Source organism: Pseudonaja textilis, chromosome 17 (genome assembly GCF_049901715.1).
Source record: "Pseudonaja textilis isolate UNSWEBS1 chromosome 17, rPseTex1.2, whole genome shotgun sequence".
In the NCBI taxonomy this organism is placed as follows: Eukaryota; Metazoa; Chordata; class Lepidosauria; order Squamata; family Elapidae; genus Pseudonaja; species Pseudonaja textilis.
The window spans coordinates 7,237,027-7,263,474 of record NC_142006.1 but is presented as its reverse complement, the minus strand read 5'-3'; the positions used below and the strand labels follow the sequence as shown (position 1 = coordinate 7,263,474).

The 26,448-nt window shown below is 43.9% G+C and overlaps 1 protein-coding gene across 1 annotated transcript in view; it reads right to left on the bottom strand.

Moving 5' to 3' along the window:
- Positions 1 to 22,395, bottom strand: part of LAMC3 (laminin subunit gamma 3) — a 35,909-nt gene extending 13,514 nt beyond the window's left edge. Inside the window, exons 1-17 of the mRNA XM_087914561.1 lie at positions 21,623 to 22,395; positions 15,846 to 16,150; positions 15,277 to 15,407; positions 12,968 to 13,134; positions 12,201 to 12,389; positions 11,534 to 11,651; positions 11,333 to 11,431; positions 9,540 to 9,676; positions 7,931 to 8,047; positions 7,402 to 7,603; positions 5,902 to 6,014; positions 4,977 to 5,195; positions 3,793 to 3,981; positions 2,875 to 3,120; positions 1,785 to 1,938; positions 1,341 to 1,483; positions 620 to 798 (exon numbers count right to left, since the gene is read on the bottom strand). Of these exons, the coding sequence (XP_087770687.1) occupies positions 620 to 798; positions 1,341 to 1,483; positions 1,785 to 1,938; positions 2,875 to 3,120; positions 3,793 to 3,981; positions 4,977 to 5,195; positions 5,902 to 6,014; positions 7,402 to 7,603; positions 7,931 to 8,047; positions 9,540 to 9,676; positions 11,333 to 11,431; positions 11,534 to 11,651; positions 12,201 to 12,389; positions 12,968 to 13,134; positions 15,277 to 15,407; positions 15,846 to 16,150; positions 21,623 to 22,136 (3,222 nt within the window). The 5' untranslated portion in view covers positions 22,137 to 22,395. The remainder of the gene's footprint in view (positions 1 to 619; positions 799 to 1,340; positions 1,484 to 1,784; positions 1,939 to 2,874; positions 3,121 to 3,792; positions 3,982 to 4,976; positions 5,196 to 5,901; positions 6,015 to 7,401; positions 7,604 to 7,930; positions 8,048 to 9,539; positions 9,677 to 11,332; positions 11,432 to 11,533; positions 11,652 to 12,200; positions 12,390 to 12,967; positions 13,135 to 15,276; positions 15,408 to 15,845; positions 16,151 to 21,622) is intronic.
- Positions 22,396 to 26,448: the final 4,053 nt, after the last annotated feature.

The following is a 26,448-nucleotide window of genomic DNA, read 5'->3' as shown; positions in this document are numbered from 1 at the left end:
TACCCTACCCTACCCTACCCTACCCTACCCTATCCTATCCTATTCCCTCTTTCTACTATTCTATTCTGTTCTGTTCTGTTGTGTTCTGTTCTACTCTACCCTGCCATGCAACTACTCCTCAATTAAAGACCACTCATTCAGCAACTGTTCAAAGTTAGGATGGCTGAAAAAAGAGGTCTTAGGACAGGCTCTCGTATTTGTGGTCATCACACGTGTCTGCCAGGTTGTTGTGGCTCAAAACTGACTTGAAATTACGACGTCAGTCACTTGATCACCATTTGTGGCCTACCCTGCCAGCTTCTGACAAGCAAAGTCAGAACCAGGAAGCCAAATTCACTTCATAACCCTGTTACTAACTTAACAGCTGTAGTGATTCACTTAACAGCTGCGGCAAGAAAGATCGTTAAAAAAAAAACCTCGCTTAACAACCGTCATGGCAATTTTTGGCTCAATTCTGTTCGTACTGTGTAGGATTATCTGTATATATTTAAGGCTGATTGATCTCCTGTTAAGGGGACAGAAAGGCTGAAAGTTGCTATTTCAAGGGTGATTGAGTAAGAACATTCAATTAATCTGACTGAAAGGCTGACTAAGTTGGCTGATCAAAGCAGAATCCTACCTCCTCTTTCACGAGGCTGTAGCAGAAGGGACACTCCTGGCACTGCTTACTTTCCAAGTCGAAGAAGTAGTTCACATCACACCGGTCGCACTTGTTACCCACAAAGCCCTTCTTACACACACAAGTGCTGTTGTCATGGCACTGGAGGGACACCGAACCAATCTGGGAACAGTTGCAGGCTGGAAAGAAGCGAAAAATGGCAAATGCATTTGGGGTTGAGTCATCACGAGGCCAACGCCTTGCCCAAATGATTATCATAAGTGGGTACCAAATAAAGGAGAAAAAAAAAACAGAATTAGAAGGGACCTTGGAGGTCTTCTAGACCAGCCTCCTCTTCAAACAGGAAACCCTGTATCATTTCAGATTGTCCAATAACTTCTTGGAAGCCTCCAGGGATGAAACACCCACAACTTCGGAAGGTAAGTCGTTCCACTGGTGAATTGTTCTTCCTGCCTGGAACTTTCTCCTTAGTTCTAAGTTGCTTCTCTCCTTGTTTAGTTTCCATCCGTTGCTTCTTCTCCTGCCTTCAGGGGCTTTGGAGAATAGGTGAACTTCTTCTTCTTCTTTGTGGTAGCCCCTCAAACATTGGAAGGCTGCTATCATGTCAGCCTTAGTTCAAATGAACCTCATTTGAACCTCGGTCAGAGGTCCCCAACGCTCTCCGCCACCTCTCCCATGATGGGTCAATAAACTGCCCTTTGCAAAGGGCAGTTGAACCTACCTTGGCAGCCTTGAGAAGAGAATCCAAAGAACCCAGCCTGGCACTGATTGCATGATAGTCCTGTCACGCCGGGATGGCAGGTGCATTGCCCTGTGATGGGGTGACAGGTGTTGCTCTGTGCTCCCTTTTGGTGGCACTGACAACTTGGGGGGAGGAAGAGAGAGAGAGAGAAGAGGACATGTTTTGTATCTGATTCTCCTCGGATGGGAACATCCCCAACTGCCCAAGTGTCATCTGGAGCAGCGTTCTTTAGCTGGGCGACTTTAAGAGGTGTGGACTTCAACTCCCAGAATCCTACATTCAGCCATGGCGGATTTCATCTCCCAGAATTCCGTAGCCAGAATTCATTTCCCTCCCGTTTGAAGGGAGCTGTGTTATGTACCCCTCTTCTGCCTTTTCTGGAATTTTCTCCCCCTTCTCATCTTTCAATCCTACACCGGTTACCTTCTGCACCCCACCCCTGGCTGTAGATCAAAATAGCCTTCCAGGCACTGGGTGCACTCTCGTCCGGTTACATTGGGGAGGCAGCGACACTGACCCGAAACCGGATCACAAGTTTCTCGTCCGTGAGTAGAGCCATCAGGGTTACAGTTACAGGCTAGGAAGAAAGAGAGAGAGAGAGAGAGAGATGTGAGAAAGAAGGAGTAATAACATGATGCCAAAATGCAACCAATTGCCTAAAAAAAGTCAGAGTTCAATCAGAATAAAGCTGGAAGGGACCTTGGAGGTCTTCTAGTCTAACCTTCTGCTCAAGCAGCAAACCCCTACCATTTCAGACAAATAGTGGTCCGATATCTTGTTAAACTCCTCCAGTGATAAAGCACCCACAACTTCTGAAGGCAAGTTATTCCGTTGGTTAATTGTTCTCACTGTTTGGAAGTTTCTCCTCCGTTCTAGGCTGGATCTCTCCTTGCTTAGTTTCCATCCATTGTTTCTTGTCTTGTTATATAGGAACCACCATAATTGAGCCCAAAATTCCCGTTGTTAAGCCAGACAAATTGTTAAGTGAGTTTTAATCAGTGGAATGGCTTCCCTCCAGAAGTTGTGGGCTCTCCATCACTGGAGGCTTTTAAGAAGAGACAGGACCACAATGGTCTAGGGTCTCTTGCTTGAGTGGGGGGTTGGACTAGAAGACCTCCAAGGTCCCTTCCAACTCTATGTTGAGAGAGAACCTCAACTGTCTCCTTTCCAAACCCCCAAGGTCCTTGTTTCCATTGGAACTGCAGGCCCTCCTTTGAACATCTCTTCGTCTTTGGTCAACGGGATCTACCAAAGAGATCTGGAATAATCCAGAGCTGTCACTCAGGCAGACCATGAAGTCCATCTTGGAGATTCAACCAAGAAGCCAATTTAGAGGAGTGGGGTACTTATAAGTTTGTGGGTTTTTTTGCTCTTCTTGGAGAAGATTTAACAATAAGACTCAGAGGTTGGGGAAGAGGCAGTAGGTCAATGAAGATTCTCATAAGCGGTATTAATTTGATTGCTGTTGGCACATCTTAGAAACCTTAGTTCTCAGGTTAGCTGCAGGACTCACGCGCACACTTGGTGGCTGGGTTGGCAGCCAAAGGATTCCCGTAGAAGCCTTCTTGGCACCTCTCGCACTGCTCCCCTGTAGTATTGTACAAGCAGCGAAGGCAACGGCCGGTGAAAGTGTCACAATTGCCCACTGCGTTGGGGTCTGTGTTGCCATGGCAACTGCAGCTGTTACAAGGGTGCACTGATCCGTTTCTTCCCAGGGGATCCCCAAAGAAACCATCATCGCATAATTCACAGAGGCGGCCTGAGAAACACAAACAGAGCATTTTCCATGATAATTAAGGATGATGATAACAATGATGAAATTAATTAGAATAATTTATTGGCCAGGTGAGATTAGACCCACAAGGAATTTGTCTCCAGTGCAGAAACTCTCAGTGTATATGTAAAACAGCAGAGTAATAATTGTTGAGGTATAAAATTTAATAGCTGACAGCTGCTGTAAGGCTGATGCAATGAAAGGCTGATGCAATATAAGGCTGATGCGATCAGGATGAATCAGCATAGCATGGGTATTGCCCTTTTAAGATGAAGAGGGAGTTCACAGAAGCCTTTACCCCTTTAAGAGGTGTTTATATAAAGCTGACATTATAGAGGGCGTTTTCTCTCTCCTTGTGTCCTGTCTTCATGGCAGAGTTCTCTGTGTAGAGTTAAGAAGGTTGATTGCTTGTCAGGTATTTTGCCTACCACGTATATTTCTGTATATGTCTTATAGATAAACCACTGTTAAATAGTTTAAGCCTCTGTGTACTGTGTTTTGCTCCTGGGTGACACTGCAAATGCTCTAATCAGAATAGCAATAGCGATAATACTTAAACTTATATACCACTTCATTCGGTGAGCATTGTGTTTGGGCCAGTGTTGCATGCTGTTTGAGGCTGGGTGCTTGGGGCCCTGTTGTGGGGGCATCACTCACCTCTCTGGCCCAGGGGACAGTGTGTGCAGACCACTTCTTCACTGTCCAGCAGGGTTGCACAAGGCCATTGCCCCGGACATGGGCAAGGTTGGCAGTCCTCAGGCTGCCCAAGAAATGGGTTGCCGTAGAACCCTGCAGTGCATCGCTCACAAGCAGGTCCTTCGGTGTTGTGTAGACATTGGCAGATGCCTGTGGATGGAAGAGGGGGTGGAGGGAAGGGGAAGACACAAGGAAACCTTAGAAAGATTTTCTCAGAAAGAAAAACCTTAAGAAGGATAATTGTAGGAGATGACCCAGCTGAGCTGGAGGGAGGGGTCAAACGTGTTATCAGTCTCGAATCCCTTCGTGCCCAGAAGAAATCTAAATCCAGATAAGGGACAGCATGGCCCAGAGCTGTATAACAAGAGGAGAAAGAAACTCAGAAAAGAACCCTCCCTAGGTTCTCAGACTGTAAAAGAGACAGCGGGCCATTCGTACTTTAGGACATCCAAGATTCTGTTAATGTTGCTTTAGAGAACAATCCCAAAGGCGCTTTTTTCAAGAGGCAACTGGACATTCTGTTGTTGTTGTTTTTTTAAAAAAAGATGCTGAAGAAGCTTCTTGGATGAGAAACGAAACATCTTCAAAGAAAGACCAGAAAATGTCAGCTGGTACTCCATTCAAAATCCAAGAAAGAAATACGTAGACTCCATTAATCAGAAAAAAGATATCTTTTACTGGAAATCAAGTGGTAGCAACAAAAGAATTCTGAATCTGAGAAAATGGGTGCATATAAATCACGTATGCAAAGTAATAGCAACGTTCCCACCCCCAATAGTTCAATTGGCTCATCCAATTAAAAGTTGTGTATATCATCATGTGGGCATCTCCAGGTGGCGATGAGGCTTCTGTCCGTTGACCTTGACATAGTTTGATAAAGTGTTGCAGCTGCGCATAGCATAGGATAGAAACCTAAGCAAGAATGTACTTATACAGCTTATACAGTTCTGCTTTGTAACACCTCCAGTTCACTTCCAGTAACCATTTCCTCCCTCCTCCCCCCGTTACTTATGACAGCCGAACGATGCAAAGCAAAGGGAGAAAAATCTTGAAGGAAAAATCTTGAAGGCTGACGGAAAGTCTGGCTGAAAAAAAAGAAATCACCTTTGGGATGAAGAGGGGAAGGAACGAAACTTTACACTCACCTGAATCAGGGTCACAGCTCCCGTGCTGGTTGCAGGTACAAGGCACACAACTTGCAAAGGGCCCACCCCAAGGGTTCTCCCGTTTGTAACCTGGAGCGCAAAACTGGCAAAATCGGCCTTGGTACCCCTGGGGGCAGAGGCATTCTTCCACCCATGGAGCCTGCTGGGAGAAACCCAGATGAGCGGAGGCCAGTCTAACCTCCTTTAGCGCAATTCTGCCTGTAGGAGAAAAAAAAAATGCGGGTTTTACAGGGAGAATGAAAACCCACCAGTCTTCCATCCATCAAGGAACTGGGAGTTCTCAATGCATGATTAGCAACGGTTCAAAATTACGATGGATCCTAAAAGATTTTTATGGCCTGGGTCCTGTTTTGGTTCGCCGGCAGCAGATGCAAGCGGCTGAGGTCCCTGAGAGCAAGGACTCGGATGAGGGGCCTGCATGTGGTGCAGGGATGGAGCCAAGACTATTGGAGAGCGGGGTGCTGCCTTCGGAGCTTGTGGAGTCTGGCAGCAGTGAGGAAGAGTCCCCTGAGGAGCCTGTGCTCAGTGTGTGTGCACGCAGGGCTGCTCGAAGGAAAGAGCAGCTGCAGCAGCACAGGCGACTTGGGAATAAGGCTGCAAGGTGATGGCGCCTCCCATAAGGGATAAAAGCCAGCCTTCGGGGTTGGCTTCTTTGCAGGAAGCAAAGAAATTCTTTCTTGTGGAAACCTTGTCTGTTCTGCTTCGTGTTTGGAGATTTTTGTTTTGGAATATTTCTCTGCAGTTAATCTTGTATTCTTGGTAGCCTCTCCAGTGTGCAGAACTGGACGTAATATTCTAAGTGTGGCCTCACCTAGTGCAGTACAAAGAGGTAATCGCAGTGACTCAATTTCGTTTTTCTCCCCAAAACTAACGAGGATTAACATTCTCCGGTGGTTCCACATACCCGATCTGGGTTTGCTTTTAACTTGGATCTGAAGCTTCGTCAGATTGGAAAGCATCCGTTGAAACTGGAAAGGTGACAGCACCAAGTCCATGGCCTCCTCTCCCTCGTGCAACCTGCGATAAACCAATTACAGGAACTTGTAGTCAGACAAAACTTGCAGAAAAGTCACCTGAAGGATTAACAGGTCGTTGCTCAATCTAGGTGTGTGGTTTTCTTTTCAAATAGAAACCTTTAATCCCCCTCCGCAGAAACCCAGCCCCTCGCTGTTCTCTAGATATTTATAGCTTTCCACAAAGAAAGGGTTGGAGCATTGATCAACTCATCCTGCTGTTTGCCAGCAGCGGTTAGAGTTAATTGAACAACTTCAAAACATATTGCAGCGCTCGGCGTGGTTATTACTTTGTTTAAAAAAAATAAAATAAGCTGCCTTTATGAAGATGTCTGTGGCGTGTTGCACTATTTACAGGTCTGTTAACTTGAGGCCCTTTCTAGTCAAGCATTTCGGTGCTCAGAGGGGTTGACTAGATGCCTCTGGGGTGCTCGCAAGCAGCCCCACCTTACTCCAAGGCAAGATGGTGTCTTCAAGACTGGGAGCCCTAATAGACCTCTTCTCCAGGCATCTTCCAAAACTACAAAACAATCCTCGACTTATGACCACAATTAAGCTCAAAATTTCCATGGCTAAGTGAGACAGTCGTAAAGCGAGTTTTGCCCCATTTAAGACCTTTCTTGCCTCAGTTGTTAAGAGAGAATGATCGTGGTTGTTAAGTTAGTCACCCTGTTGTTAAGTGAATCTGGCTTCCCCACTGGCTTTGCTCGTCAGGAAGTTGTAAAAGGGGATTACATGGCAACTGTCATAAGTACATGCCAGTTGCCAAGCTTTTGAAGTTTGATCATGTGATCATGGGATGCTGCAATACCCATGGGATAAAATAGTCATACTTTTTTTTTCCAGCGCTGTTGCAACTTGAATGGTCACTAAACAAATGGTTGTAAGTCAAAGACCACCTATTAGCAGTTTTGCCGTTGTGAAGTCTAAGCATGTCTTTGGTAGACATTCCCAAGTGGTTTAATTACTTCTCACCGCACCATCTAATTCTAGCCTTATTTCAACCAGAATTATCCCCATCTTAAGATCTAAGTTTCCAGCTAATTCTATTTTATTTTCCCTTTTCCCTCCCCATCTCTCAGCCTATAACTCTGAACATAGCTATGATTTTACAAGTCGCTCTATCGGCTGTTTTTTTAAAGAGCCGTTTAGTATGCGCAACAAAAATTCCCATTTAGACAGGGCAAAACTCAGTTTCAAAACCCCAGAACGATGAACACCCTCATTAGGTTTTCTCCGATCTAGAATAATCTGGATTAATTGCCACCTGCTATTTATAGCTTTAATGGGATAGCTACATCTACGGCGTTTTCTTGACTAGAGAATTGCAAAGGAAAAACGACACAATTTATCTCTCCAGCCAAGCTGAGAATCAAAGCAGGCAGATATACCTGAAGGACACAATCCGTTCTTTGCATGGCATTTCGCTCCCTCTTTCTTCCGGGTTCTCATGTCTTGCTGATAGAAAGACCCCGTTCCCTTCCAAAATTAACTGGATGGAAGGAGAAGAAACGCCCGTTGTGTTGTCTCCGAAGTGAAGGACCGCCGAGAGCAACTGGCCGTAGCTAAAACGTTGATCACCTAGAAATTTCTCTAAGTGGAGTAGAGAGCCAAGCCAAAGACAGAGAGGAAAGAATGATAGAAACGCCAGAAATCACAGGAAGCGCTCCACTCACAAAACTACAACTGAGCCCCAAATTTCTGTTACTAAGTGAGACATTTGCAAATGGGGACACTGCGACCGTCATAAGTATGAACCAGTAGGGATGCTGCGAACAGTGAAAAACGGGGACAAGCGCCCCCCATTTTTTCAGGGCTGTTGTAACTTTGAATGGTCATTAAATGAACTGTTGTAAATCAGGAGTCCCTGTATTAATAGCATCCAACTGGGCCCACTGGTTTAGCAAGGAGTTGTCCTACCTGGGGCCTTAAACCCAGTCACTTCCTGTTCGTTTTGGTCTATGAAGATGACATCTCCATCCCAGCGTAGTAAAATCTCTCGCCCCTCCGAGTTTTCTGCTTTCCAGCCTTCTAATCCTAGATTTAGAAAATGGGGGGGAAAAAACTCAGCAGCCAGCATGACCAACATTCCTCTGGTCTAAACCAATCCCTAGCAGCCTTTACTCGCAGAGAGCTGAAAAGATTGCATCTTTAATTACATGTCACTGAAAGCAGACTGCAATGCTTTTATTTTTTTTTTTTTAAAAATACAATTATCCCCGCGTTTTAAAAAACGTTGCCCTTAAGTGGCCAAGCAGAAATAGGTTGAATTTCCTACGCTAAACAGAGGCAAAGGTTAATTCTGCTACAAACCCAGGAACGCATTAAAATTAATGTGGCAATTCACATTCCATTTTAAATATTATCAGGATGGATTTTAATAGGGTGGCGTTTCACACTCGCGTCTGTACACCCACACCCACAGGGATTGGCTGTTTGTTTTTAAAGACAAAGCTATGTGGCCTTATTTATACAAAGGTATTAAAAAAAAAACCATGAATGATCCAGACGTTTTAAGGATTCTGCAAAGAATAATTGGCCCAAATGTTTTTTACAGTAGTGCATGGATTTAGTAATACTTGAGATGATAGATCTTTCGGGGACCTTCGACAGAACGAAAGGTGTCCCAATTCCCAGAGACAGTGTGGTATTGGAGGTCTTCTAATCTAGGGGTCGCCAACCTTTTTGGAGCTCAGAGACCACCAAACTCATAATTTTAAATCCCGCGGACCAGAGACCCTGGGAAAATCCCCCAAAATCTGCATGACAATCCCCCACCCTGATTTCCTACCAGTCGATCATTCTTTATTTGGGATTGCAGGATACGATCTCCAGCTCTGTTCTCAGGGGAGAGAGAGAGGGAGAGACTTTTGGCTTCATGCAAGGAAAGCAGCAGAAGCAGCAGAAGTCTTTCTTTCTCTCCCCCAAACTCCGCCAGAAATGAGTCTTTGCCGGCACAGCCTCTTGGAGCAGGAGGCCTTGCAGGGTCCCAAAGACTCATTTCTGGCAGAGTTTGGCAGAGAGAAAGAAAAGATTTTTGCTGCTTTTCTTGCGTGCAGCCAAAAGCAGAAGAAGAAAGAAGCGGAAAGAAGCAGCCCAGTGGCCAGGCGAGGTGCGTGGGGCGAGTGGGGCAAGTTCCCCCCCTCCGCCCTTTTCCTCGACTCTTTACTACCTCGTGTTGTTCGCAATGCAAGCGACGCAAGCCTTGTGTTCCCATGCAGCCTGGATTAATTGCTTTGGGGGTGACATTTCTCTGTGGACCACCAAAATTTTCTCGTGGACCACCAGTGGCCCCCAGCCCACCGGTTGGCGACCACTGCTCTAGTCCAACCCTTTAACATTTCAGGCCAATGGTTGTCCAAGCTTAACTCCAGCCTACTTTGGGGGAGGCTAGGATCAAGAATCAAAGGAGGCAAGGGATCAAAACTTGAACAGGAGACCAAGCTCCAGATAGGAGAGGCGATCTGCAAGGGAAACGCTAAATCCAAATTCTTTGGAAATATTAGGAAGGTTTTATTTTCCAACCTACCTTGTCTGAAGTCAGAGACAATGTCTCGGGGTTCGAATCCTGGAGCTGTTGTGCAGACAGTTGAATGTCCGTAGCAGAAACAACTTGTACATCCCTCTGAGTTGTGAGGTTGTAGGTTAAAACTGCCAGGCTGGCATCTGTGTGAACAAAACTACGAATGAGGCACCTTCCAGGAAGAGGGTTCTTAAAATTAAAAGTCCCCTGCCCAAAAGAAGATTGTTAACAACAACAAAGTGGACAATCTTTAAACACCGGCTCTTCAATTTTGCTTGGCATTCCTCTTTTGAGACTTCCCAGATGCGCTACCACCCACCAGATTTTATTTTATTTATTAGGATTTAGTTCCTTGGGTTTCTCTTCCAAGGGTATTTCATTTAGATTCCTTTAAAATAAAACAACAAACAGGGAGCTATTTGCTAAGTGAAGCTTCAGCCTCTGGAATCAGAATAACTCCTACCCGTGCAAAAGACAAATATTTTTTTTTCCAAAATAAATGAGGCGAATAGATGGAAACTTTGCTTGTTGAGAAGGGAGCCAACTTGTCCATAAAAATAAAATGGAAAACAATGTTCTGTTCTGTTCTTAGGATGAAATGTTAAAGAAGTCAAGACGTTTTTGTTTTTCCCTGACCAGATGTTCCAGCTGTGTGTGTGTGTGTGTGTGTGTGTGTGAGAGAGAGAGAGAGAGAGAGAGAAATTTTCTAAGAGGAGCTATGTGGAACATTAAATAGTTCATGATGTTCCAGAAATAATCTGGATGCCAATAATTAGTTTAATTATTAAATGGTGAATATTGTCCAACACTTCTCTTAACTATTTGTCCCAATTCTCTATTTCTTCTATTTTGAGCCCTCTTTATTGAGGGCCTGTCTGATGGCAGTCCATGATGGTGATCCACCCCTTGTCTTCTCTCTTCCCTTCTCTGCATTGAGTCCTCATCACGTAAGGATCTCATAAACCTGTAGTTCTGCATAATCATTCTCCCCGCATACAACTTTTACTGACAGCAGACAGTGGCTATGCTCACTCTCTAACCCTCTTTCAGGGGCAGTGTGTGTGTGAGCTGTTATTGGGGAAAATCCAAGCCCCAAAATTTCAGTGAGAACCTCTACAAATCAAAGAAAGCCCTCAAGAAAAATCTAGGGTGGTTTAAGCTGGTAAAATGGCGTTATGTTTCAGGACCTTGGACAGCTCCACACAGCTAGAATACGTTGTTCTAACAAGGGATGGATGGATGGATAATAGTTTGAGGCCAATCAGTTTGGTCCCTTCCAAGTGTCAAGTCCCAGCTATTATTCAAATCTGGACTATTAATTTAGGACTCGGTGTGCCTATTTGTTCAATGTAAATGAGGTACACTATGTTTTTGGCTATGGAAAGGGTTTCACAGTTTGCTCTTACAACCAGGAGAATGTCTGGTATTGTGGTCAAAAAAATTTCATCTTAAAAAATATGGAGGGAAACATTAAATAGGAAAAAAATATGTCATGCCTCCGATGCTCAGCACATGCATTCTGCGACGTTCAATCTCATGGGTGTTTTTAAATTCTAAATTGCACTCTCAAAATTTCACCTTTTTCCATCAAAATTTGGCAATGCAATCAGGGATGTTTTGGGGCCTTCAATTATGGTTGCCTCTCTGTCTATTTATTTACACATTTTAAAAAAAATGTGGTTCTCAATAGCATCAATGGAAATCATACGAAGAAAACAACCGATTCTGTCAAGTTACTTATGAAAAGAGAGGTAGATGAAAAAGAAGAAGAGATTTCAGTTTTCAAACATTTTACTTACCTGTTGCACAGGTACCCTTCTACTTTCTTCTTGCACCTGCAGTGCCCTGAATTAGGGTCACACATCCCCAAACTTCCAGCAGAGTTACAAGCACAAGGTCTAAAAAACAAAGCCAGAAGTGGGCAGTCTATTTCACATCAGCAGCTACACATTACATAAAAGAGCAGATAACTTTTCCATTCTTACTTCCTTGTTATTTACCTGCACCCTCCTTCACTCAGGGAATGGAATCCTTCTTGGCATCGCTCGCACTTCCAGCCTGTCACTGTCACTTTGCACTCACACTTCCCTGCAGCATCGCACTGAGGATTCAAAGAACCTAGGAAGACAGTCGGAATAAGAAAACAATGGAAGGAATAAGAAGACGGAAAAATGAAGGAAAAGTCAGAAGCAGTAATGAGAAGATGGAAGGAATAAGAAGAAAAAAGGAATAAAAAAGACAGAAGCAATAAGAAGACAGAAGTAATAATGAGAAGGCAGAAGGAATAAGAAAAAAAACAGAAGGAAAGACAGTAACAATAACAAGATTACCCAATCTTAGGCTTCAATGTCCACCAATGTCTTGATTAAATCTGCATCCCCATTAAAGAAAGAAAAGGGGGACAAGGGGAAAAAGGATATATGGAGTCTCCATCACTACGGGGTTTCAAGCAATGTCTGCATAGCATGACTCTGTTTCCTGCTTAGAACTGGAAGATCCTCATGTTCCTTCCAAGCTTAGAGTTCAATGACATGCAAAATAAAAATAATTCGTTTTCCATTCCTATGGGATGGAACTCTTGTGGAAGGTTAACGATGCTACCACTTCCCTTGGCTGTTCACCCTTCCAGGTAAAATAAATTATTGTCCCATCTTCCAATGACTCTACCTGCTTGGTTGCAATTGCAGGGCTGACACGCCATTTCATCATCCCAACGATAAAAATTTGGCCGACAGTATTCGCAGTGAGGTCCGGCAGTGTTTTCCTGGCAATTCACGCAATGTCCACCATGCCCGGTGCTCCGGTACAGTTCCCAGTCGTAATAACATTCCCCAGATCTACCGCTACAGTTGCATGCTGGATAGAGACAACCGCACATTTTTTTTATTTTTTTATTTTGATTTGATTTGATTCGATCTGTCAATTGCTTACAAGATAATAGGTGTAAGTATAAACATAGTTATGAATACCTGGATACACGTAAGAAAAATAAAAAGAAACAATAGGACAGGGACGGTAGGCACGTTGGTGCGCTTATGCACGCCCCCTAGAGACCTCTTCGGAAAGGGATGAGGTCAACAGTAGACAGTCTAAGGTTAAGGTTTTTGGGGTTTGAGGAAGAAACCACAGAGTCGGGTAGAGGATTCCAGACATTGACCGCTCTGTTGCTGAAATTGTATTTCCTGCAATCAAGTTTGGTGCAATTAACCTTGAGCTTGTATCTATTGTGTGCTCTTGTATTGTTGTGGTTGAAGCTGAAGTATTCATTGACAGGTAGGACATTGCAATGTATGATTTTATATACTGTACTTATTTTGGTACGTTTTGTGTGCCAGCTGAGACATGTTGGTGGTGGGCATGATCTGCTTGTAAGAGTTGAATGGACCCCTCCCCCCACAAACAAAATAAAGAACAGCCGGGGGGGGGGGACTTACGAAGGCATTCATTGGCTGACTCAGCGGTACCCCTTGCCCAGGGGCGGTCCTGGTAGAACGGCTGGCACATATCGCAATCTACCCCGGTAGTATTGTGTTGGCAGAGGCAAACCAGCTGGTCATCTTCATTAGGGATGCATTCGCTGGCATGGCCATTACATTTGCACCTGGAAAAGATACCGGAGGTTCTTTGAGATTGGTGGCCTCGCCACTATGGTGGAGAGAGCCATTTGCGCTCGGTGAAGGAAGCTGCGGTCACAATGGCTGGATTCCAACCCCCATCCTCAAGGATTAGGTCTTGCCATCTTCCTCCAACACTTTAGCCAATGGGTTAGTAGTCTTCTTGAATGCTGCTGCTCCAACACCATTTCAACTTCCCTGGGTTCAACCTCAGGCCAGTGGCCGCATAGCCAATTTCTACAATGCTGCCTCTTTCTGAATGTCCCCCTCTTAGCCTGGAACACGCAATCAGCAAAGTTGGAGACCAGCAACACAAATCAAGTTATATGACATCCTTGGTCATGTTTTCTCCACAGAGCATCACTCCCACCACTTCTTCGGTCTAGGGGTCATTAGCCTTTTCAGCTGATTAAAATGTCCCAGCTGTTTAAGATGACTGAGTAATAAAACCAGGGTGGTCTGTTTAGGATTTTATAAGAAATCTATTTCCTTTTCCCGCAGGACACAATTCAGGACTCCGGCTAAGCCAGGGGCAGTGAAAATTAGCAAGGTAGAGACCAAAGAAAGGAATATATATTTATTTATGATATATATATATATTTCAGAGCAGAACGCTGGGGAATATCTCCCTTTCTTCTCTCTGCACCAAGGGAAAGCATCCATCATATTTAATTTGCAAAGTTTAACACACCTCATTTAAAAACCCCACGGCGTGCCGGGACCACCTGAGAATCCAAAGAAAATATATGTCCTGTCTTCCCAAGCAGAGCAAACACAGAATATATTCAAAGAGGCTCTGGCAGCGAAGGGAAAGGAGCCCTTTTCATGAAAAATAGCCACCGTTTCATCAATTTTATGAATGGGAAAGACGATGGGGTTTAGCAGGGAAATAATGAATTTTAAGTGAAAAAAAGAAGTAATTGCAATTTCCACCGCAGGTAGTCCTCGACTTACGACTGCAAACGAGCCCAACCATTCTGCTGCTAAGCAAGGCAATTGCTGAGCGGGTTTTCCCCATTTCATGCCACCGTTGTTAAATGAATCACTGCAGCTGTTAAGGGAATCATGCAGACGTTAAGCGAACTGTACTTCCCCATTTATTTTGCTTGTCGGAGGCTGGCTGGGAAGGTCCCGGGACACTGAGACTGTCATAAATACAGGCCGGCTGCCAAACACCTGGATTTTGATTACCACAGGGATGCTGGGACGGTCCTTAAACCGTTGTAACTTCAAACAGACACTAAACGAATGGTTGTAATTTGAGATCTACCTGTGATTTAAACGGCTGGATGTCTCCTCTAACTAATCTTTCTTCTTCGTTTGGCTGAACCTCTGCGATTTTTTTTTTTAAAGCGTTATTTCAGATAGACTTTAATTGTGTGTTATAGCACTTTAATCACATTTTAATGCCTTATTCCCTAATCAAATCTAAGGATAGAATGTCTCCCTCACTGTTCAGCTGAGGAGCATCTTTCCAGGCACGCTTTATTGAACGTTTCTGCTTAAATATGATTTAACTGGGCCCTGGTGGATTATTTCCGTTATCCTCCGACATGCATGCCGCGTAAAATTTCAATACCTCAAATGAGAGAGACATCATCTTTACGTGAAGGGCGCTTTTCTTAAAACCAGGGTAGAAGCTACTGCATTTCAGGTTTCAAGTGGAAGACAAAAACGCTAAGACCGATTTAACACGGTTAGAAACAGGACGGATGAGAAAAAGATAGTGTAGAGAATTCCCTCCCTGTTTAGTGGCCTCGCCAAGAAAATCAATTTATCAAAAGATGACTCACCTAACATTTAAAGAAAAAGTCAGTAATTCTAGATTATACATACAGGATGTCCTTGATTTACGGCTGCAATCGAGCCCAAAATTTCTGCTGCTAAGCAAGACATTCGTTCAGTTTGTTTTGTCTCATTTAATGATCATTCTTGCCACCATTGTTAAGTGAGTCACTGCAGTGGTTAAGTTAGTAACACGGTTGTTAAGTGTTCCTCATTGGCTTTGCTTGTCAGGAAGTCACCAAAGGGGACCCTGAGTTACAAATATTCTCTCCTATTGATAAGAGTTATTTCATCCCACCCTCCAAAATCACTCAGAGACTCCCTCTTATAAAGTTTCATCTTACCTTCCCCCAACGGAGAGGTCTGAAATGGCATAATAGTAAGACTGAAGCACTTTGCGATCCTTAAAGATGTCATCCCCGAAGGTGTTGAGGCGGTCCAAAGAGATCAACAGATCGGTACAGGTCACCCATTCCTGTGGAATAATAAAAATATTAGAGGCAACTGGTCCGGAATGAATGTTTATTTATTTATTTATTTATTGGTGATCATTAAATGTAGATGAATATATTTACCTAATTTATAGCTAAATGTGTTCATCTACATTTAATGACCCCCGTAATCCCTCGCATCGGAATGGAGCTGAGTGTTTACTGGCCGGATGCCTTTCCTGTCGCTAATGTGGAGTGATACTCAGCGGATATATTCTCATCATGCACAGAAAGAGAAATATCTGCCTCTATCTAGGATCGAACTCACAACCTCCCTGATTGTGAGGCGAGAACCCCACCCCCCTCTAGGCCACCACAGCACTCTGTATATAATACTTCAGAAATTCCATCGGATGCAATGAGAGTTGGAAGGAAGCAAAAGGCAGAAGAATCACATTAGGATTCTGTCTAGCTTTTAATACCTGGAGGAGGAGGCTCTGATCAAAACTGTAGGCACTGGGCCGGCCCTCCAGGGTGGAAAAAGCCACGTTTCCACCACTGAGAGGAGATATGTCGCTGAACTCATCCGTGCAAAAGGCCACTTGCTCGTGTTCTCCAGGTCTCAAAAACTGCCGTTCCGCCTTTCCGTAAGTCTTCTTGCAAGAGGCGCTGTAGAACTGATACGGGATCCATGGTCCTTCAGCCCGACTTCTTTTGTAAATGGCGAAACTCTCCGGGCGGCTGGTGTGGAATTTCAACCTCACGTAGGTGATTTCGTAAGCCTTCCCTAAAGAGACGAGAGGGAGGGAGGGAGGGAAAGGAGAAGCCTTAATTAAATTCCAGGAACGAAACTCTCCAAGGTAGAATGAGAGTCTTTGCAACTTCCTCTCTTCGAGGTTGTTATAGAATGCTGAATAATAGGGTTGGAGGTCTTCTAATCCAACTCCCTCCTCAAGTAGGAGACCCTACACCATCCCACTCAAAAGGTAATCCAATCTCTTCTTTAAAACTTCAGCTTTAGTGATGCCTCCCTCTTCTCTGGTGCTTAGGGCAGCCCCTCAAATATTGGAAGACTGCTATCCTGTCATCCCTAGTTCTTCTCCTCATCAGACTAGTTCCCTTAACTGTTCATGGTACAGTTTAGCCTCTAGTTTCCACCCCTGTTAAATTATCCTATCTTTGCTTTCTTTATTCTGTGCTTGTAGGGGCCTGAGTGCACTCTATGCATGTCTACTCATGCACACTCACGGGGATTTGTTATGCTAATGTTTGATTCCCTCTTCGAGGTGTTTCCTCGAAGTGGTGGCAGTTCTGTATGAATGTTTTCTTGATGGGTTTTTAATTTGAAAACTATTTCAAGCCTTCCCCACGTTAGAGAAACAGCACTCAGCCATGTTTACAACTACAGCTGAAGCAACAACAGGTTCCCTCCAGCTGATTTTGACACCTGCTGGACTGTCAGAATTTCCCAGAATTCCTAGCAAGGACATTACCAACAAATTCCGGGAAGTCAAAAGCTCAGGTGCCAAGTTCCAGAATTCCTAGCGACGCTTTGCCAAAGGATTCTGGGAAAAAAATCTCAGTTCAGATGTCAGAGAACTGGGAAAGTTGATCAGAAAAAGCTTCCAGAGACTTTTATTGCGACTTCCTCCTTCCATTCCTCTCCATTCCTTTCTCAGAAATTGTTTCTCAGCAAGCTAAGCTCACGACCTCCTCGCTATAAAAACAAGCTGCACATCTACTTTCCCCGCTGCTATCTTTTCCATCTGAACTGTAATGTTTATTTCTTTGCCCCGGCTTCTCCTCTGGATCCACAAACAAAGGAACCCCATCCAAAGAAAATGTCTGTTGTTGCAGCAACTGGTTTCAGCTATTCCTGGCCAGAGAAGAATTGAAAGGAAACCCAGAACAGATTAAAGGCTTCCTAAGGCCATTTTGCACGACAAGTGGCTGTGGCGTTGGTGTGTGTGTTTGTGAGTGAGTGAATGAGTGTGTGTGTGTGAGAGAGAGAGAGATTATGAGAGAGAGAGAAAGAAGAGGGTGAGAGAAAAAGAGAGTGAAAGAGAGAATAAGAGAGAGAGTAGGAGAGAGAAAGAATAGAGAGTAAGAGAGATATAAGAGTGATTAAGAGAATGAGTGAGAGAGAGAGTGAGAGAGAGAAGAAAGAGTAAGAGAGAGAAGAGAGAGAGAGCAGGAGGGAGATCCTGCCCATATATGCAGATTTTATTGGACAATTAATCAGTGGAACAATTTTCTCCAGAACTTGTGAGTGGTCCAACACCGGAGGTTTTCAAGAAGATATTGGACAGCCATTGGTCCAGAATGGTATAGGGTTAGGATTAGACTAGAAGACCTCAAAGGTCCCTTCCAACTCCATTATTCTGTGTTCTATAAACAAATCAGACTGACTAAATTTTATTTTCATGTCTGCAAAACTAGAAGTATTGAACTGCAAAATATCTAATGCTGGTGCTAAGCAATTTTGTGTGTGTTTTGTAAATTCAGTCTGTCTGGTTGATTTAGAACTCACTGTATTCTATCAACGGGAAAACAAATTAAAGCAATAAACAGGTTAACTGGGTTCATATGAATTAAACCAGTGTTAACAATATTGGACAATAGAAAACAAGACACAACGAGATTTTTCTAATTTGCTTTCTTAAGAACTATGTTCACAAGTTACTTTCAGTCATCTCACGTTCCCAGTGCTTTTCAGTCAATTTTGGTGTGTTCTGCAATCTTAGCAATTGTGATTAGCAAGCTACTTTTCATGGGTTAATGAAAGCCACGGAGGCATGGTTAACAAACCATGATTAAAAGAAACCACTGTTTACTGCAATGTTATGCCCAGCTGTGCCTGCTTCAATAACACTAATCAGAAGCAGACTGGATCTTCTTTTTTTTTTCTTGCAAAGAGGACATTTAATCTGGAGTTTGGTTTGCTTTCTTTTAAAACCAGCCTCAAAGCAAAATTATGATTATTTTTAGGAAAGATTCCCTCCATGAAGAGCTGATGGTTCAAAGCACAACATCACGCATGACATCCGGTGCAGCACAATTAGCTGATGGGCGAGGCGCTAAGGACAATAAACTATTATGGAAAAATGGCAGTTATTCTTAAGCAAGATTAAAACAAGCCTTAATTGCACCCATATGAACATTGTCTGTGGAGGAGGAGCTGGGCTGACGCAAAAGGGCTGCAGGGTGAAGTGTGTGGAGCTATCCAATAACTCCGGCAAAGGCAAATGTCCACATCTGCCATGGATCAGGAGAAGAGAAGAAAGGAAGATGTTTCTTGTTTTCACCCAACAGCTTTTATTTTTTCCAATCATTATTGTGGGAGGCAGGGAAGAGGGGATGAAGGGAAAAGACAGCGATTTGCAGATATTTTTGGAGAGGAGGCGAAAAGGAAGGAAGAGGAGAGGAGGAAGAGAAGGAAAAGGAAGAGATGAAAGGGAAGGAGAAGGAGCAGAGGAGGAAAGGGGGAAGAAGATGGAGAAGAGGAGGGGGAGAAGAAGAATATGAAAAGGAAGGAGGAGGAGAAGAGGAGGTGGAGTTAGAAGCTCAAATTCAGGGAAAAAAGTACAGTGGTTGAGGTTGCATTCATTCCCTTCCTTCCTTCCTTCCTTCCTTCCTTCCTTCCTTCCTTCCTTCCTTCCTTCCTTCCTTCCCTCCCTCCCTCCCTCCCTCCCTCCCTTTTCTGGTAACAACCTAAGTAGTGAGTTGTAGAAGTGGGCAGATGAATCTTATGTGAATCCCAAAGCTGGTCTGAAGATTGAGGCGTCTTTAGCTATTTGTGTCCTTAATGAAGCAGAGGTTTGCAGAGGACAACTTCCCTAAAAATTAGTTCCCCTTCAGGAAGGGAGTCAGTGATGGAGCCCGCAATATGAGCCACTAAAACATGTGAAGAAACTTTTGAAGGACCTATTGGCTCAGTCTTTAGGAAACCACCACCATCTCCTAACCTCGATCAAACAGCCAGCATTCACTACTCCCACGTTACTCCGGCCTGACAGTTTTCATTTTGGGTGTTCCAGAAAATCTCCAAGGTCCCACCAGGTCACAGCTAAGAGATGCAACGTCCTCCCAGGAGGTCCAAGACAAGGCCAAGAGAGTGGAAGTGTAAGAATCTGGACTCTCATCTCAGCAACCTCTGTCTGGTTTTTCATCATAAGCAGGAAGTTCCCTCAATTTGGAACAGATGTTGGCAAAGTCACAGGAGGCTAAGAAAACAACAGGCTCTCTTTGAGAAGGATTCTCTTTTCAGAGAGAGAGAGAGAGAAGAAGAAGGAGGGGGAGAAGAAGAAGAAGGAGGAGGAGGAGGAGAAGGAGAAGGAGGAGAAGAGAAAGAAGGAGGAGGAGGAGGAGGAGGAGGAGGAGGAGGAGGAGGAGGAGGAAGAAGAAGAAGAAGAAGAAGAAGAAGAAGAAGAAGAAGAAGAAGAAGAAGAAGAAGAAGAAGAAGAAGAAGAAGAAGAAGAAGAAGAAGAAGAAGAAGAAGAAGAAGAAGAAGAAGAACTAAACACAGAGATAATTAGGAGTCTGGAGGTTAAGCTCCAGATGAATGACTGAACTAAGGAGAAATGTCTCGATGGTGAGAACAATCAACCACAAAATGGCTTGCCTTCAAAAGTTGTGGATGCTCCATCACTGGAGGTTTTCAAGAAGAGGACAGCCAGTTGTCTGGAACAGTATAAGATCTGCTTGAGCCGGGGGTTGGACTAGAAGACCTCCAAGGTCCCTTCCAACTCTATGTTGAGAGAGAACCTCAATTGTCTCCTTTCCAAACCCCAAAAGTCCTTGTTTCCATTGGAACTGTGGACCCTCCTTTGAACATCTCATCGTCTTTGGCCAACAGGATCCACCAAGGAGGTCTGGAATAATCCAGAGCTGTCACTCATGCGGACCATAAAGTCCATCTTGGAGATTCAACCAAGAAGCCAATTTTTCTGGGGGGTACTTATTACTTTGTGGGTTTTTTTGCACTTCTTGGAGAAGATTTGACAATAAGACTCAGAGGTTTGGGGAAGAGGCAGTAGATCGGTGAAGTTTCTCATTGAATGCCTGGGAGTTTTGGAAAGCAGGAAAGAGGCAGAAGACAGGATTCTGCCAGCAAAGGAGCATAGTGGGTGAATGGAATGGTTAGTATGGCTTAAATAAGAATTTAAAGAGGGCATTTTTAATTACAGATAGACCCTCAAGTTACAACAGTTCATTTTGTGACCATTCAAATTTACAACGGCCACTGAAAATAGTGACTCATGACCGTTTTTCACACTTACGACGGTTGCAACATCCCCACGGTCACGTGATCAAAATTCAGGTGCAAGGCAACTGTCTCATATTTATGACCCTCCCGGAGGTCACATGATTCCCTTTTGAGACCGTCTGAGTAGCAAAGTCAAAGGGAAGGCCAGATTCACTTAACAACTGTGTCACTAAGTTAACAACTGCAGGGATTAACTCAACAACTGTGGCAAGAAAGGTCATTAAATGGGGCAAAATTCACTTAACAAATGCCTTGCAGTCTCAAATAAATAGTTGTTCTCATCAAAGAGAATATCTACAGCTCAGGGTTGAACTCTGAGTACCTTGGTTGTTTCCTTGCAGACGTTTCACGACCCAACTAGGCAATGCCATCAGTGCTAGTGAGAGTGGCTTGCTCCCTGTTTATGTACAATAGCTCTGAGCTTCTTTTCTTGTGGACGTTTCATGACCTAACTAGGTAACGTCATCAGTGCTGGGGAATGTGGCTTCTTATTTTCAGCTCTGAGCTTGGTTGTTGGCTGGTTGACATTTCACGACCCAACTAGATAACATCATCAGTATTCATCACTTATTCATTACCATTCATTCATCTTTCAGGCAGTTTTTTTTTTTTATCCACCTAAGAAACATCGTCAGTGTTCATTCGCTCAAAGCATGCTGGCTGGGGAATTCTGGGATTTGAAGTCTATTCATCGTAAAGTTGCCAAGTTTGACAAACACTGATTCTAAGGAAGCCACAAAAGAGGAGGAACCTGAAAGCACCTTTTCAGACGAACCCAGTTCATTAAAAAGTGTCAGCTTTTACATCGGCTACAGCTAACTTCATCCTGTGCCAATCGGAAAAAAAACCCCTAATGCTTTTCATAAAAGACGCTCATCTGAAACCTGCCCTCCGATTCCTTCAAATCTTTCCCACAAAGAAAGTCCCAGATCACAATGAACAAATGAGTTTGCAACGATGAATTCCTCCTTCCCTGACACCCAACCTACTCACCCAAGCGCAGAGTAATGTTGACAGAGGTGGGGTGCTGAACCCCAAATGCCATGGACTGACTTTGCCACCAAGTGGGCTCTTCCTGGCTGTGGAAGTCGGTCAAGTAAGAGGCGTCGTGGGACAGCAAAGGATCGTCTCCATCGCAACGGTGGCAAAGGGTGCTGGATTCCCTTGTGCCCATCTGCAAGCAGTAGGTTTCTGGAGGCCAGCCACACGTGTTGGACGCCTGTGCCTGCCGGCCGAAGGCTGCGTTCTCGAAAATGGGCATACAACGCTGGGCACGGCCTTGGGAGTTGTAGCAGACATCCATGGCTCCCCTAGCCGGGCGAAAGAAGACGACAAAAGCCAGAGAACAGAGCAGCAGCTGTGCCATGACGGGTCTGGGAAGAATCTTTGTGATGTTTCTGTTTGCACTGCTCCAGCCTCTGAATTGCTCTCTTCCTCCTCCTTCACAGAGGATGGGGAAAAACAACTTCCCAGCTGTGGGATCGCTCTCTCTCCTACTCACTTCCATCTTGTGGACAGAATCAGGAACGGCCCCATTCGATCAAAGTCTCACTTAGGAACGAACAAGCTCCTTCAAAAAAAAGAAGGGTTTATTCTAGCGGGGGTTGGAAAAGCAGCACGCTTTTTTTTTCTCTTCTTCTTTGCACAGATCGGTTGTGGGACGCAGGCAAGGGGGGATGCACAAATTAAGCCCCACAGAAGACTTGGGGAAGTTGGCGCCCGAGGGACGTTTCTAAATGCAACAGCATGAGAAAAAGGACAAATGTGCGTTTTGTGGGATGGCTGAGGACTTGATTCTGGGTGCAGATATATCAAGTTGAGCGCTTCCTGCAGTTGCACAGCTGCAATTTGTTGGGTTGAGTGGCTTCTCCCAGCGCATTTTTTTCCCAGGGTCCATGTGAAGGGAAAGAAATGGTCCAGACATTTTCCATGTGGTCTAATCTTCCTTCTCTTCTCTTCTCTTCTCTTCTCTTCTCTTCTCTTCTCTTCTCTTCTCTTCTCTTCTCTTCTCTTCTCTTCTCTTCTCTTCTTCTCTTCTCCTCTCCTCTCCTCTCCTCCCTCCCTCCTCCCCTCCCCTCTCCTCCCCTCCCTCTCCTCTCCTCTTCTCCTCTCCTCTCCTCTCCTCTCTTTTCTTCCTGCCTTTATTTTTACAAATAACTCAAGGTGGTAAACATATCCAACCCACCTTCTCCTATCTTTTTCAGAACAACAATCTTGTAAGGTGGGTTGAGATGAGACAGACTACCTGAAAATCCAGACACTTTTCGTACCTAAGGTGGGGTTTAGAATCACCATCTTCTGGTGATTGGCCTAAAGTCACCCAACTGACATTCTTGCCTAAAGCAGGACTAGAACTCAGAGTCTAGCCTGGCACCTTAACCATTAGACCAAACTGGTTTCTTACCCATTAATATTGGGCAAATCTGCAGAGGCACTTGCAAGATTCACTCCCCACTGTAGATGGCAGAAAGAGAACGTGTCTGTAGCTCCTAGCAATTTTTTCCTCCTCTTTGTAAGTTGAGAGTTTGTTTCCTGCAAGAAAAAGGTGAAGAACTAGAATAAATTCCCAGGAGAGTTTACAGAAAGACTAACATTTGTGAGTTTCTTTGTTGAACTCTTTTTTGTTGTTGTTCTGGTTATTTTTTTGTGCTGTGTCAGAACTGTGTGGTGAAAATCTAGAAAATCTTTAGGTGGCAGCCAAGCTTCCTAATACGTGTTCTTTGCCTCACTACTGCCACCAAATGGCCACCTGTATTTTGGCAACCAAATTACAATTGGTCATCTGAATTTACAGGTAGTCTTGGACCTATAACCATTCGTTTAATGACTGTTCCAAGTTACAGCATTGAAAAAGTGACTTATGACTGGTCCTCATGACTGAGGTGGTCATATGATTGCAATCTGGGCCATTGGCAACCAGCTCACATTTTTGATCATGTTATCACAATTGTGATCTTCCCAGCCAGCTTCTGATGAGCAGAGCAGAGCAGAGCAAAAGCAGATATCCAACTAGAAATAAGATAAATTTTCTAAAAATGAGAACAATTAACAACTGAGAATAGAATGTCCACTGTCCAATCTGGGTTATTTTTATGGGAAAAAAACGTGGGGAAGGAATATTATCCATTGCACCTTCGTCTTCCAAAATAAAGACAGGATAAAGGGCTAATAAACAAGCTAACAACTATAATTAACAGTATTTTGCACTCTGTTTCAAACATTTTGGAAGACTTGGTCCAAAGGATGAAGTATTATACATTAACCCCAATTCCTAGTGATACCCTGACATTTTATTCTCTTCTGAACTTCAAAACTCATTTTATTCATCAGTTCTGTTTGAGCTTTCAATTCCATGTTCTTTGTTAACATCTTCATCTTCTATTTGTTCGTTTTAAAACCTGCTAACACATCAAATTATTCAAGTTTTCCCATGAATGTTTCAATTCCCTTTAAAGGACCGTCCAGAATCAACAAGTCATTTGCAAAATCTATGGCTGTTTTTTTTTTAAAAAAACCTTTACTCCCACAATCTTCTTGTCTTGTCTTATATTTCTATTTAGTATTTCAAGAACTAAGATAAACAAGAAATGAGACAGTGAACATCCTTGTCGTTGTTCCTTTCTGTATCTTACAAAGTTTGGTGGTTAAATCTCCATTAATGATGTGGGATTTTTATTTTTTTTGGTGTGTTTTCTGTCAAGTCTAAATCGATCTTGCCCCATTCTGTCCAAAATTCATATCTTCCAAAACTGCGGATGTGAAATACCAATTCAAATTGTCAAAGGCCTCCTCCACCTCTAAGAAAATCAATGCAGCTTGTTTTTCATGATCTCTCTCCAAATATTCAACAATGTGTAACATATGTCTAACATTACCCTTAACTATCTTTTAGGAAGACACTACATCGATCCTGAGGAACAAATTCCTGCAAAACCATTTTCCATCTATCAGCTGGAGTGGTTGTAAACAACTTGTAGCCATCATTCAATAAATATTAGCTATTGTTTCTTCTTAACATCAAACTATGTCCCTCTTTAGCCATTAATGCTATATTGGATTCTTTATAATTCACAGACATCTTTCCTGTAAGATAGATTTCATCTTACAGGTCGTACAGCCCTGTACGATCACAATTGAGCCCAACATTTCTGTCACTAAGCAAAACAGTTGTTAAGTGAGACTTGCCCCATTTTACAACCTTCCTTGCCACAGTTGTTAACTTAGGAACATGGTTGTTAAGTGAATCCGGCTTCCCCATTGACTTTGCTTGTCAGAAGGTCTCAAAAGAAGATCACGTGACCTCTAGACCACTGCAACTGTCATAAGAACATGCCAGTTGCCAAGCCTCTGAATTTTGATCATGTGACCACAGGGGATGCTGCAACGGTTGTATGTGTGAAAACTGGTCATAAGTCAGTTTTTTCAGTACCATTGTAACTTCGAATGGTCACTAAATGAATGGTTTTGTGTGTGTGTGTGTGTGTGTGAGAGAGAGAGAGAGGGAGACTTTTGGCTTCATGCAAGGAAAGCAGCAGAAGTCTTTCTCTCCCCCAAACTCCGCCAGAAATGAGTCTTTGCCAGCGCAGCCTCTTGGAGCAGGAGGCCTTGCAGGGCCCCAAAGACTCATTTCTGGGGGAGTTTGGGGGAGAGAAAGAAAGACTTCTGCTGCTTCCCTTGCTTGCAGCCAAAAGCAGAAGAAGAAAGAAGTGAAAGAAGCAGCCCAGTGGCCAGGCCAGGTGCTTGGGGCGAGTGGGGCAAGTTCCCCCCCCTCCGCCCTTTCCCTCCTCCCCTCACTACCTTGTGTTGTTCACAGTGCAAGCGACGCAAGCCTTGTTTTCCTGTGGGCCATGTGGATTAATTGCTTTGGGGGGGACATTTCTCTGCGGACCACCAAAATTTTCTCGTGGACCACCAGTAGTCCCCAGTCCACCAGTTGGCGACCACTGGAGTAGAAAATCTCTGAGGTCCTTTCCAGCGCTATGATTCTAACATCTTGCCAGAGCAGACGAGAGAGAGTTCAAATGCTTAGGAATAAAATAACTTCATTCCTTTCCCCCCCCACCCAAGATCAACGTGTTATTTAAAATACCAACATTCCCTAAATGCAAGAAAACACACACCGCACTTTTAAAAAGACCTGCAAAGGTTTAGATGTTGAATCTTTGATGAGGCAAAAAGGTGTTGCGTGGAACAGCGCGTCCTTTTGTTGCTTGTGAAAACAAAGCAGCCACCTTGTTTTGCTGGTCATCGCCTCAAGGCATCTCCCAGATGTTTCAGCAGCCATAAGGAACTTCTAGGTTGTGCATAGCTGATGGACCAGAAGATACCTTGAAGGGATGAACTGAGTCATGCAAAGAGGTTGCCTTATTCAACCCTGCTCAAAATTTGATGCCAAAGTTTTCTGTCCATTTCTTTTTCTTTTCCTTTTGGTTTTTGACATATCTGCAGGGTAGAATGTTTTTTTTTTCTTCTCTTGGTTGCTTTGCAGTGGAACAGAAGTTGCCCTCGGAAGTTGTGGGAGCATCATCACTTGAGACTTTCAAGAAGAGATTGGACTGCCATTTGTCAGAAATGGTGTAGGGTCTCCTGTTGGGGCGGGGGGTTGGACTAGAAGACCTACAAGGTCCCTTCCAACTCTGATTATCTGTTATTATTATCTGGAGAGAGCATTGAAGTTGGTAGGTGGTGTTCGGCCTCCTTCCATTACTTTGGACCAGTTGCTCACCCATCACACTGGGAGGCAAATTATGATGGAGAACGAACGTCTCCCTCCAAAAATCCTGAGCGCTCCGTTGCTGGAGGTCTTCAAGAAAAGATTC